The 13,849-nt window shown below is 40.0% G+C and overlaps 1 protein-coding gene across 3 annotated transcripts in view; it reads left to right on the top strand.

The window, feature by feature from the left end:
• The window catches only part of grb10b (growth factor receptor-bound protein 10b), a 114,045-nt gene that overhangs the window by 82,740 nt on the left and 17,456 nt on the right, over nt 1–13,849 (top strand). For all 3 annotated transcript variants that reach the window (XM_016506939.1, XM_016506937.1, XM_016506938.1), the window contains exon 6: nt 10,949–11,105. In XM_016506939.1, coding sequence (XP_016362425.1) covers nt 10,949–11,105 — 157 coding nt within the window. The remainder of the gene's footprint in view (nt 1–10,948; nt 11,106–13,849) is intronic.

Consider the following 13,849-nt stretch of genomic DNA (forward strand, 5'->3'; position numbering starts at 1 on the left):
ACCGGGACGGGTAGTGACAGAGGGGTCTGCTCCTTTCCCTTTAAGAACGGAGAGACGCGATCGCAGTGTTGCCATGGTCATGCACTCGCAGTGCGGGCATGAACCATCCACGAACACATCTTCAGCGTGCTGAATGCCCTGACACGGAAGACAGCGCTCGTGGCTGTTGTCAGAGGACAGGAAACGACCGCAACCAAGAGGATATGGACGAAAACGGCATCTTGAAAAAGACGTGAATCGTCCGTGATTTGCTCTTTTAGGAAATCTGCTCTTTTAGTTGAAGCACCCAGGGGAATCGCTGAAAGGGACACCACTGTTCGCGCTGTACCGCCAACCAGAACAGCTTCCCGACACAGCAGGTGAATGTCTTTGTGAAGTATAACAGCTTTTCATACAACCACTCGGCTCCGAAGCAAAAATCTAATGAGTGGATGCGCGCTGTCGCCTTATATACCCGTAGGCACGGGGAGTGGCTCAGCATGCAAAATCCACTAGCCAATTTTCATTGGCGTTTTCTCTTAAACTCACTGTGCACGGGGAGTGGCTCAGCGTGCAAAATCCACTAGCCGATTTTCATTGGCGTTTTCTCTTAAACTCAGAGATGATTGGGCTCCCAAGTTAGACCCCTAATGTCGTCACGACATAACTCGTAGTGACCGACAGATAGGGAACCATCATTCCCATTCATTTACATGTCACTTCACATTTTTGAGCCAAGTGTTTTTTTAATTTACCTTCCCAAAAAAAATATTAATATTAATAATATTAACATTTATTAATATTTAATTAATATGAATATTTTTAAAGATTGTTGTAGATAAATGAAAGTATTAGTCTAATAGATGTGGCAAAAATTCAGTCCAACAAAGCCACCTATTCAGTCAAGCCCCACTTTCCACAGAATCTGTCATCATCCACCTACTCTAATATCACTCCAAACTCCTATTCCTTTTTTCCCCCATGGAGCACAAAAGGAGTTCAGAATGTCACATTTGTTCTTTTCCATACAACACAAAATGCTTGTTGATCAGTCAGGCCTCAAGTTTATTTGGACTTTTGCATGGTGTATTAATGACTATATATAAAGACAGGTATTGTTTAAATTTGTTAAACCCAGTCTGACACAATAATTAGACAACAAGGAGCGTTTGATGGAACAAGGAGCATTTGACTCATGAATCAGCACAGTTACCCAGGCAGGCGGCCAGGAGTGATAAAGGGGTTAGCTAGAGTCCCATGTTCGCCTAGCCATGTCTTTTTTTTCCAGAGCCCTCTGTTTGTTCCTGCTCTGGTTTTGTCTCAATGTCTCATTAGAGGTGAAGTCAGGCCTCAGCCCTCAGCACACAACAACTTGGAGGAGGAGTGTGGTTATTAAAAAGGCACTTGTAAACCTGAGGGGAGGAGGGAGGGGGAACCTGTAATTCATTCATTCATTCATTCATTCATTCATTTATTTATTTTAAATCATGTAAATATATGAGGTGGCGATGGGGGAATTTGTTAATACTTAAGTGATACTGAATGTTTTGGGTAATATATAAGTTAATAATTGTTGAAAACAATTACTTCAAAAAAGTTTCTACCATATTCTGTTTATTTTTATAAAATCATTTACTTTTTACACTGTTCACACTCTCACTAGTCTACTAGCAATGTCCAAAGTGCACATATCATACAGTATATGCACTGTCACAAAATAATTATTATTTTGATTTTTTTTTTCTTAAAGTTTGTCTTAATATTATCTTAATATTTTCACACTTTCTGCATCATTTTGTAAAATTACAACTTGAATGGAAGTGATCCAGAATACAAAATATTCTGATCACACACATCACATGTATCATCATTGTTACTTTTGTTCCCTTGGTAAAGTACACTGACATTTGAAAATACTTTTTGAAGGGCAGGATTCTTTATTGTAGTGAAAATGATACCACAACTGTGTGACAGTCATATAAATAATTTTCACACAATAAATATTGAAATAGTTCATACTTATTTGATTAATTTTTTACCACTTTATAATGGATTTTCATATTGAAAGTGTACATCTGAGATGAGGGTAAAACAATAAAATATATGCAGGTATTTGAAAAGTAGAAAACAAAGATGAATGTTTGGTAAAACTTCCTTAATGTGAAAATATACTGTGAACAAATGCTGAGACATATACTGCAAGGGTAGTGTTTTATTAAAACTATTAGTTCTTCTGAATATTTTTACAGATTTGAAAAACAAGACTCCAAGGACCCATAAACACACATAGACATATTGTCTTCTCTACAGCTATGTCTACCTGCAGTATGTAAAATAGCTTTCAGGGATTCATCTGTTTCCAGGATTTTCAATCCTTGGGGCCTCGGGGAAAAGTATGGCAGGGGTCCTTGGACAGATATATAAAACATATTATGTATACATACTGTACGGTTCAGAACATAAATGAAGCTGACACTTGTGTATAAACCAGTTGATTCCTTTTAAAAGTGTGAAGAAAATTGCTGGGCAATAGAACTGGCACTTTATTCCCTAAAACACTTGTCGATTCAGTCTTTGTGAATCAGAGACATGAGCACACTGGCAAACCAGAAAGACAAGAAGTGTGGGTCTTAGACTGGAACTGAAAGTTAACTCCATTCCTTTCCTCTAACAGCTTTAATCACCTACTGGAAAACTAGGTGTGCTAATATTTGTTGGTTTCATTAATGCCAAGTCTGTCACAATCTGGTGTCATCACTTACCTGACTTGCTGATGAATTAACAACCTGAAGACATGAATTCTCGTAAAATGTTTTTTTTTTTTTCACACTATCGGGAAAAAGGCTCCTGCGTGACAGCATAATTGTGTTATGTAACTAAATATATCTACTTTGGGATGGACTGGAACATCTCAGAGCTGATTCATTCATTTACTCATAGCAATCTGATTGCTAACTAATCTTTGTTTTTCTTAGTAAATAAGAGATTTAGCTATGATTTGGAGACTCTTCGGGGCTCTGAAAGATTCCAATGACTTCCAGATTTGCAATGGAAAAAGTTAATGCGTTGTTTTAGACCATTTTGGATAGAAAAACTTGTCACAGTTGTAGCCTAGTGGTTAGCATGTGTGCTCCGACACATAAATAAATAGTTTCCGTCATCATTTACTCACCCTCATGTCATTCTAAACCCATACTACATTTCTTTCTTCTACAAAACAATATGTTTTAAAAGATGTCCAAGCAGTTTTTCCAATTCAACAAAAGCATACTTTGTCAAGCTTCACAAAGGTATCATAAAAGGAGTCCATATGACTTGTCTATATCCAAGTGATTTAAAACCATGCAATAACTTTGAGTGACAGAGCAAAGTCACTGATTATTTATAGAACATCTTGCCCTTTGCTTTAGCTCTCAGATCTTATTTGCATTTTTGCATATTCAAATATAGCAGGCATACAGGTGAAGATAATTTGAAAGTAATTTGGAACTTCACCTCCATTTCCTTACTTTTTAGTAATTTTGTCCTCCCTTTACTGCTATCAGGGGCAGGGAGATGGATGGAGGGGATAAAGTCCTCTGTGGTTTATCGTATTCATTGGGCCCAGGACAAAGGGGGCTGACCCATAAAACTTTTGTCCCAAGCCTTGTGAATTTTAGTGATGGCCCTGATCAGGGGTGTAGGAAAAATCTAATTTGGTGAGACACATTATAAAACCTATCAGCTTCACTCATGAATATGAATTATATGACTGGACAGTCACACATCGGATTTATTGAAAGACAGTGATTGCTGGTAATCCTTTGCATGTTGGTTTCTACATGCTCCTGAAGTTGTTTAAAACGGTGTATTATAATGTAAAAATAATGATTATGTGTCAAAAAGTGGGGGTGAAATGAATTACATTTATTAATTTGGCAGACACTTTTATTCAAAGCGACTTACAGTTGAGGAATACAACAAGCGATTTACCATAAGATGGCAATAAACATGAGAAGTGACTGCTATACAAGGTTTCAGTCATCATTTATAATAGTAAAAGATAGGACAGGAAGGGATAAAAATAATAATAAGAGAATAGAAAAAGTGAAGGCGTAGTTGTTGTTTTTTTTTATGAGGAGGCAGAAAGATGCTCACGTAAGATATGAGTTTTCAGTTGATTCTTGAAGATTGTCAGGGATTCCGCTGTCTATATGGAGTTAGGTAGGTTATTCCACCAACAGGGTGTGGTGAAAGAAAACGTCCTAGATAGTGATTTTGTGCCTCTCTGCGATGGGACCACAAGCCACCGCTCATTTACCAACCACAGGCTTCTGGAGGGGATGTAGACTCGTAAGAGCGAGCGGAGGTAGGAGAGTGCAGAGCCTGTGGATGTTCTGTAGGCAAGCGCCAATGACTTGAACTTGATGCGAGCCGCGTCTGGAAGCCAGTGCAGAGAGATGAGAAGCGGTGTGACATGGGCTCTCTTGGACTCATTGAAAACAAGACGTGCTACTGCATTTTGAATCCTTTGAAGAGGTCTGATTGCACATGTTGGTAGTCCAGCCAGATGAGCATTGCAATAGTCCAGCCTAGAAATGACAAGGGCCTGGATGAGAAGCTGTGTTGCATCCTCTGTTAGGAAGGGTCTGATCTTTCTGATGTTGTGTAGTGCGAACCTGCTTGATCGTGCGTTTTTTTTCCAATATGATCTTTAAAGGTCAGCTGATCATCAAGAATCACCCCAAGATTCCTGGCCAAACACGATATGATTATCGTTGAGGAGCCCAGTTGGATGTTAGGAAGGGTCTGATCTTTCTGATGTTGTGTAGTGCGAACCTGCTTGATCGTGCGTTTTTTTTCCAATATGATCTTTAAAGGTCAGCTGATCATCAAGAATCACCCCAAGATTCCTGGCCAAACACGATATGATTATCGTTGAGGAGCCCAGTTGGATGGTAAACTGGTGCTGAACTGATGGGGAGGCTGGGAAGATGAGAATCTCTGTCTTTGCCAGGTTGAGCTGCAGGTGATGCTCTTTCATCCATGCCGAGATGTCCGTCAAACAGTCTGAAATCCGAGTAGGTACCGTTGGATCATCTGGCTGAAATGCAGCATGTCATCAGTGTAGGATATCAGACCGAATCAGACAATCTAAGATTTGGTCAAAACATGGTTGAAACATGAGGAGCCGAATTCCACAGAGGCCCAAGACAACAGGATGTTCATAAATCAGACCCTAGCACTAGCCAGTCTGAAGCAAGCCTAACCAACTCTTTCACAGAACAGCTTTCAACATTAACACAAAAGGTGTGTTCCTTATCATAACAACTGAACTGCCTTTCCATGCACCTAAATGACACTAAAAGGACTTGTGAGCAACTAATCATTTCTATGCATAACTCCATATTATGTATCTAACCCACACATTAGACTATCACGTTTTAATCATTTATTGTGTATGTATTTTGAATAACTATTGAATAGTTTATAGGATTCATGTGTTTTGTGCTCACAAGTTAATGTCTTAAACTGCCGATCTTGTTACTGTGCTAATTAATAGTGTTTTCACTATATTTTGGATATAAATATCCATTGCAGAGTTGATGTTATATGGCCCGTTCAATGAATCGCTGGCCGTCTCAGTGATCAGCCGTAAAACAGTGATTCTGTCCAAATTCCCTTTAAAATCTTAAATGATTCCCTTTGAGCTAAACTGACCTGTTTCCCTTACATCAGCATAGCAATGGAAGGAAAAAACATGTGCCTGAATGCTGGGTCCCAGTGATGTAGTGTATGTAGAGAAGAGGAGGGGCCCAAGAACTGATCCTTGAGGAACCCCAGTGACCAATTGATGTGATTTGGATACGTCTCCTCCCCAAGACACCCTGAATGACCTACCTGTGAGGTAAGACTCAAACCAGTGGAGTGCAGTTCCGGTGATGCCTAGTGATGAGAGGGTGGACAGAAGGATTTGATGATTAACACTGTTGAATGCAGCAGATATATCTAGCAGAATGAGAACTGAAGATTTGAACTCCGCTCTTGCACTCCGTAACGCTTCAGCAACTGACAGCAGGGCAGTTTCAGTTGAATGGCCACTTTTAAATCCAGATTTGTTATTGTCCAGCTGGTTGTTCTGTGAGAGGAAGGAAGACACTTGGTTGAACACAACACATTCAAGTGATTTAGCTATGAATGGGAGGAGGGACACGGGCCTGTAGCTTTCAACAAGTGAGGTGTCTAGTGGAGGTTTTTTAAGCAGTGGGGTTACCCGAGCCTGCTTGAATGCGGTGGGAAAAATGCCTGCAAGAAGTGATGTGTTGATGTGTGTGAGTGAAGGCAGAAGTGCAGGGGAAATAGCTTGTAGGAGATGTGAGGGGATTGGGTCTAGAGGGCAGGTTGTAGGGTGGCTGGAGAGGATAAGTTTAGAGACTTGGAGGAGAGAGGATGGTCAGGTGGGAGGTGGCGGAGAGGGACAAAGGAGAGTATTGAATGTTTTGAAGAGTTTGCGTGTGTCTGATGTGCTGTTGATCTTGTTATGGAAGAAGGTAGTTTTGGCAGCGTGAACTGGTGAGAAATGAAGATAGCAGTGAGTCACCAAAAAGTACTAGAGGGCTGCTATCCTCAGGGAATGAGGACAGTGGTGTGTCCGGTTCTTCTAGAAAGTTGCTCAGCTGACCTGGAGTGCGATAAATAAAACTACAATGTGGACTTTTACATGGAGTGTGACTGTAACAGCATGAAATTCAAAAGAAGTTTTGTTAAAGTTATAAGAGCATGTGAGGTATTTCCAGCTATTGGAAATGAGGAGACCAGTACCCCCACCTCTCCCAACCTGACGGGGGGTGTGGGTAGTTGTTGAGTTGTATAGAAGTTGTTGGAAAGAGCAGCAGGGATAGCTGTGTCTTCAGGTTTCATCCAGGTCTCAGTCAAGCCCAAGAGACTAAGAGCTGACTGAGTAGCAAAGGCTGGAATGTAGTCAGCTTTGCTGACAGCTAGTGTTGTTTTTGGCGGCCTGTTTTAATTTTAGTTTTAGTCTAGTCTTTGTGTGAAGCTGTCATTTTAGTTTTTATTAGTTTTAGTCACGTTCATACTCTTTTTAGTCTAGTCAAGTTTTAGTCAACTAAAAAAGTCCGAGCATTTTAGTCTTATTTTAGTCAGAATTATCCACGACTATTTTCGTCTAGTTTTAGTCGACGAAAACTGATGACATTTTAGTCTAGTTTTAGTCGACGAAATTTAGTTTTTATTAGTTTTAGTCATGTTCATACTTATTTAGTCTAGTCAAGTTTTAGTCAACTAAAAGTCTGAACATTTTAGTCTTATTTTAGTCAGAATTATCCATGACTATTTTAGTCTAGTTTTACCCTGCTCTCGACAGCCGCACCCCGGTTGGGAAACACTGGTGTAAATAATGCCGCGAGTGGGGCTTGAGGAAGTGACGTCGCCTGCGTCTGCGCAGTGCGACCTGATGCAGCCCCTGAAGTGAGACAGGAAACAGAAATACTGCAAAATAATAATAATAACGCGACTAAACGAGACGAAATAACATTTCGTTTCGTCTCGTTTTGGTCAACGAAAATGAAGAGACATTTTAGCATAGTTTTTATTTTGTAAACCACATTTAGTCTCGTTTTTATTCGTCAACAATATTGCATTATACATTTAATTATAGTCATCATCACACGACCAGCATTTTCGTTGCGTCTCGTCTCGTTTTCGTCACGTGATAAAAGGTTCGTTGACGACGATATTTAGTCATAATTTTCGTTGACGAAAGCAACACTACTGACAGCTGATTGACAATTCCAAAGGCCCATAGAAAATAAAAGGGGTGCAATAAAAGAAGTGTGGATAGGACACAGTCTAATGCGTGTTGTGTAAGAGTGTTTCCATTGAGAGACAACAGGAATATAATGGAAGCACATGTTAAAAGTGGTGGAGAGAGGAAAGAAAGGGAAGTAGAATAAGGGAAAGATACTACTGTGCCTTGTCGGTGTCATCTCTCGGTTGAGGCATGCAGGTAGAGTCGCAGGTCTTTACCTCATCAGTCTTCACACGAGGAGGGCTGAACACGAGGGCTGACGCTTCTGCATCAGCGAACCGACTCCACTTAAATACACAGCTTAACCCTCTTGAGTGAATACAGCTGTCAACACCTTTCTAATTAGCACAGCAAAGCCTATAGCATGCAAATGGCTTGAAATCGAAACTCCTGCGGTACAGTTTGCCACTTAAGCACAAATTAACAGGTAGCAAAAAGTATTTTTGTAGATTTTGTAGCTAATTACAACTAATGGCAAACAACATGCACAATCAGCATAAAGTTTTTAAATAAAATAAGCAGTAAATGAATTAATCCTCCCTACTAGCAGATATTTATTCTAAATGAAAGAAAAAGAAAACTGGTATTAAGCAAAACACGTACACGCTCGTGCTGTGTCCACTGACAAATCGCTTTCTCCTCAGATTTTAGTGATCATGTTATGTCCCTGCTATACTATAAAAATGGCAAAAGGTTAAAAAAAGAAATAAACAGTTCAAGATGACGATGCAAACATTTACAGATTTACAGTCACCATGCCTTAATATGGGTCAGTAGGGTAATGATGGACACACTGTACATTGCATGACATGGCTTCAGCTTATGATGCTATGAGATGGTGTGCACATATATGTGACCCAGTCTTCTCCCCTCTGACTGCCTAAATGGTAGAGTGATGAGTGAAAGAGAGGAGAAAGAGGAGGAGAAGAGGAGGAGCAGTCAAGCCAGCTGGAGGACTGGAGAGTTTGCATACCTTTTATGTTACCACCCCTACTGACTCTTTCTTCTGGACTGATTCCAGTACTCCCTCCAGCCCTCTATCCCCAACTTCCTCTCGCTCTCTCCCTTCCTCCCCACCCCCATAACTGAAATAGTTTCCTAAAGGATTGAAAAGGATTGAGTCATCCATTCTGTCCGGTTTCCTGTGGTCACAGAAAGTTAATTTTAGCAGGGGCCACCAAACAGATATGCGTGCAAGTGTCAAAACCGAGAGAGATGAAGCCTTAAGATGAAACTCTGGGTCCATTAAAAAGAAAAACTCAATTCATTTCCACAGAAATGGGTGGGTGTAGTCTCTTTGTGTCCGTCTTCTGTTGAATTAGCTGTCTGAAAGTTTGCGTCTGACTTCTTTCATTGTTTGCGCATGTGTTTAGGTTTGTGTTTGTGTGTGTGTGTGTGTGTGTGTGTGTGTGTGTGTGTGTGTGTGAATTCAGGGGTCACCAATGAAACCACTGGGGTTTGCTTTTATTTTTTTCTCTCAGCTTTAGTGAAGGAATGTTGGCATAAAGTTTGGCTGGGGGGAAGGCAGTGAGCGGCGTCTCAAGTGCTGGCATTTGTTTCAGTTCAGCTGTAATGAGTCTTGCCCTGTCGTGAGAGAAATTTCTGGCTTCAAACTACCAACTTCAAAGCTGGGCTTTTGAAAGTAAGAAAACTTTCAACAAGTCCTCACATGAAACTCGTTCAAGACTCTGGAAAATTAAGGTTTAGACAGCCGAGAAGCTTTGTCTGTCCGGTCCTATTGCCATCTTCACTTCAGAGGAAACAAACGAGCTGCTAAAAACAAGCCTTTTCTCCTTTCGAGAGCGAAAAGAAACCGAAGATATGCACTTCAGAGTTAAGGCTGTACGTGTGTATGACTGTGCGTCTGTGTATATGCGTCTGTTGGTGTGTGTGTGTGTGTGTGTGTGTGTGTGTGAGGGGTGTGTGAGTGTGTGTGTGCGACTGTGTCTGTGTGGGAATGATTACATCAGCTTGAGCTAGCCCTATGATTGGTTAGGGAAGTGTGGTTTGATTCACTACCTAAAAGCCTGTGGCTGTAACCCTTTGTGAGGGGAACAGAGGCAAGTTGTCTGCCAAGCTGGAAACAGTGACATCTGCATGCTCTGTCCTGCACCAAAGCTAGAGAGAGAGAGAAAGAGAAGGAGGGAGATTGTGACAGGTAGGATACGCTGAGCCACTGACAGGAAGAAGCATCTGCAAAGCATCGGAACTGCTTTTTTCCTTTTTTTGGTCCTTTTTTTCTCTCTTGTGGAGTTGTGGAGATATTTGGGGAGCTGGTTCATCTCTCAGAGTGTGGAGGAGGACACAGGCTGCTGGGGAAAATGCCATCGTGTTCTCCTGACTGTTGCCTGCTCAGGCCTGGGGAGGTAAGATTTCTCCTCAGTCCCAAATGTACAGTTCCTCCTGGGTACTTCAGAATCCCTCTCCCTCTAGGCGACTAGAAGAGTCTGGGGAGTTGATATCCGTCTCTAGTGGGGAGAAAAATATAACCTGTAGAATGAAACTGAAAATCTAAAATAGAGTGTGACGGGAACGGTTACGTCCACAGTTTGAGTGAATGATGGAATTTGTAAATGTAAATGTTGTGGAAAAGCTTTAAAGGCTGGCGTAACATATTTCTGAATATATGTGTTGTGGGCTGAAGTGTGCTGAGTGAGAGAACGTATGAAAGATCTCAGAAAGTGTGAGCGATGTTGCAAATAGGAATAGAGAATTTTCTAGAAAAGCTAGTATGTGTGTGATGAAGGGGACACTATGGCACGGGACTCTTTTAGTGTCGAGCACCAAACTATTTCAAATTTTAAAAAAATGTCTCTACTCATATTAGTAAGGATGTAGTCTAGACATGGAATTTGGATGTGAAAAGACCTAGATTTGAGCATTAATGGCTTTTCACTCTGGGTCAAAGCCTTAGAATATTTTCATATATTTTCTTTTTTGTATAAAGATATTGTAACGTCACATAAAAATATGTTGTGTATCACTTTTTAATGTTTATTTTATTTCCGTTGGGGCCCTGAAAATAAAATTGTCTTGTGACGCAGTAACATTTTCCAATGTGTAAATGTGTTTTTCCATACAAGACATATTTTTCTGTTCAATTTAATCTCAACTACATATCTAAGATCTGATTTTTTAATTTTTTTATTTTATGTATTTCAGATCATAAAAGTCTTCAGCGAGGATGGGATGGGAAAGGCGGTGGAGATCCCAGCTGACATGACAGCGCGAGACCTGTGCCAGTTTCTCGTCTATAAAAACCATTGTGTGGACGATAACAGTTGGGCGCTTGTGGAGCATCATCCAGCCCTGGGACTCGGTAACTGGCTTGCTAGTTTTCTAGGCTAGAGGGGAGCGAGTGAATTTGTAGAGCTGTTTTAAAGTGTCTGTGTGTGTGTCAACCACTTTAGATGCCGTAATTACAGGGTCTTTTGTGCTAGAGTTGAAATCAACGATGACCATGTAAGAGAAGACAGACTTCCTTGATTCATCCTTTTATGTCCTCGGGCTGAGGGTAATTGATTAACGGTCACCGGGGGAAATCCCATCTTACAGAGACACATAACAGGAAGTTAGGTTCCCCAAGAGTAGAACTGGTTCTGGTACTTTCAGACTCGAGCACGGGATATTCACATGTTTTGTGATTCAAGACAAGTTTAAAGGGAACCCAACACAGCACCAAAGCTGTTGATGATCCAAGATTTAACCTAGATGATTTAATTCTATTACCAAAAAAAAAAATCACTGCATTGTGGTTGGCACAAATCATGTTTATTTGCATCCATAGGTATATAATCCATATGTAAAGTTGTTTGAATCATATTTCCTTTTACCTTGCATAGTTCTGTTCATATTTTTCTGATAATGAGAGCATGTTGACACCTGCCTAATTTGGCTAGATTTTAGAAGGTAAACAGACTTTAAATGGACACACAGCTTTGGGAAGTGTTTTTTTTTCGTACCTTAAAAGTTCATAAGCCTACTCATTTTGCCATTCTAGCTATGTAGAGTTATATAATTAATTGCATTCTATTGTTTGTAATTTTAATTGTTTTGTTTTTTTTCTCTGATGTTTATGACCTTATCAAAACAGACCTGTAACTCACTGGTTGAGAACTACTGCTTTAGCTCTTAGCACTTTAAACTCAAACATGGTCAGTGGGTTTTTTGACATTGACGGTTACTGTCAGAGTGCACTTGTTGTGGGCAAATCTCTAGGCTAACGCATGCTGTGCATTAATTGGTTACCTCAAATAACCTGTGGCATGGATGTGAGGCTTGCTAGTACAACTGAAGTCAGCCTAGGGCAACGAGTCATACAGGAAGTTCAGCCACCCGAGTACGTGGTCTGGACAGGATTTTGTTTGGCAAACACACCATTTTATTTTTATTTTCAACGGACATCCTGCTCCCCTTCTCTGTATCATCATTCTTTCAATGTTCTATTTTACTTTCAGTTTCCCAGTGAGTGTAGGGATACGACAGATGATTAGGAAATCTGGGGAAATGTTGGGCAATTTTGAAACTCTAGCTTGTCAAAAGCTAATTTGAAGTGGTTAACCTACAGTCGGGTTAATATATATATATATTTTTAAAGTAGGTATAGCTACATTATAAGCTTAATAAAAAGTAGCTAACTACATTTCAGATATTAAAGGGATAATGTAAATATATTGTTGTACATATCTAACTACCAGAGATGATTTTTAATCAACTTTTAATCATTTAATTGTGTTTATCGGACACAAAAGCAATGAGAATCTCAGTGACATTATTAAGTTGTTTAGAAACTAAACACTAAATACAACTAATAAAAGTACAAAATCGCTTCAATTTCTATATCTGATGAAAACATGCTAAACAGCATCATAAACTAAACAAATATATATATATATATATATATACTAAACACCTTAAAGATTTATGTTCAGAGAAATCAGTATGGTAATTTAGTGAATTGCTTTTTGAACTGATTTGTCTGAATGAATGGTTGGGGGCAAAAATAGTTTGTTATTATAAAAGCTAAACGTTTTGTAAAGCAGAGGATCTATTGTCATGCTACTGGAAAATTAAGTTAAGTTAGTTTTGTTTAACGTGTTTAAGGTAAACCCAATCTCTGAAATTAGACATTGTGTTAGTATTTAGTATCAATATTTGGTATCCCTTAGACCAGTGGTTCCCAAACTTTTTGCAGCGTGCACCCCTTTCTAGTGTTTGACAGCCGTCAAGCACCCCCACCATCTAACTCCAGTTAAACATCACATTTTTGACTGCAATACCTAAATACAAATATTGTAATGGATGACAGCTTTACTCTCAAATCATTCTCAGCATTTAGTCTTTGTCGGTGTTTGGTTTGTTTGGTTTTCAGTGCAGAAAAGCCTGCCTCGCATAAGTATGTGGTTGCAAAGGGCATCAACACTTTCAGCTTTCAGTTTGACAATCCTGGATACTCCACCATTGCTGAAGCCCAGAAATCCACCAGTGACTTATTTTTAAAAAGTATGTTGTGTCTCCCATCAGAAGTCCAGTATTTTTGCTTGCTCTTGAAATGAGAGATGTGGGATTGGAGGAGTGACATCAAAAGGATTCCGAATCTATGTCTGGAGATTGGTCCATAGGGGGGAAGTAAGTCCGCAGATTTTGGCTGAGCTTCTTGAGATGTTCTGTTATGAAGCCTTTGATGCAATCATTTAGCACAGCTTCCCGGGACTGCAAAAATTCAGATAGCAGAGGAAAGCACTCAGCCGAGTTTGTATTTATCCAGCTGGCCCAGAAAACTAGCTTTTTAATAAGAGCTTCAACTTTGTGCTGGGTGTTGAAAATGGTGGTACTAAGACCCTGCAGACTTAAATTAAGTTCATTCAGAGCAGAAAATATATATGCCAGATATGCCAGCTTCTGCAGCCAGATGTCGTCTTTTAAGCATGAAGACAAGTGAAACGGGTTATGAGCAAAAAATTCCTGAACTTCACACCTGAGCTCAAAAATTCTTGCTAAGACGTTTTCACGCGATAACCAACGCACTTCTGTGTGCAGCAGAAGTGTTTCGTGCTCGCTGCC

The sequence above is a fragment of the Sinocyclocheilus anshuiensis genome, unplaced genomic scaffold (assembly GCF_001515605.1).
Source record: "Sinocyclocheilus anshuiensis isolate Anshui unplaced genomic scaffold, SAMN03320099.WGS_v1.1 scaffold1272, whole genome shotgun sequence".
In the NCBI taxonomy this organism is placed as follows: Eukaryota; Metazoa; Chordata; class Actinopteri; order Cypriniformes; family Cyprinidae; genus Sinocyclocheilus; species Sinocyclocheilus anshuiensis.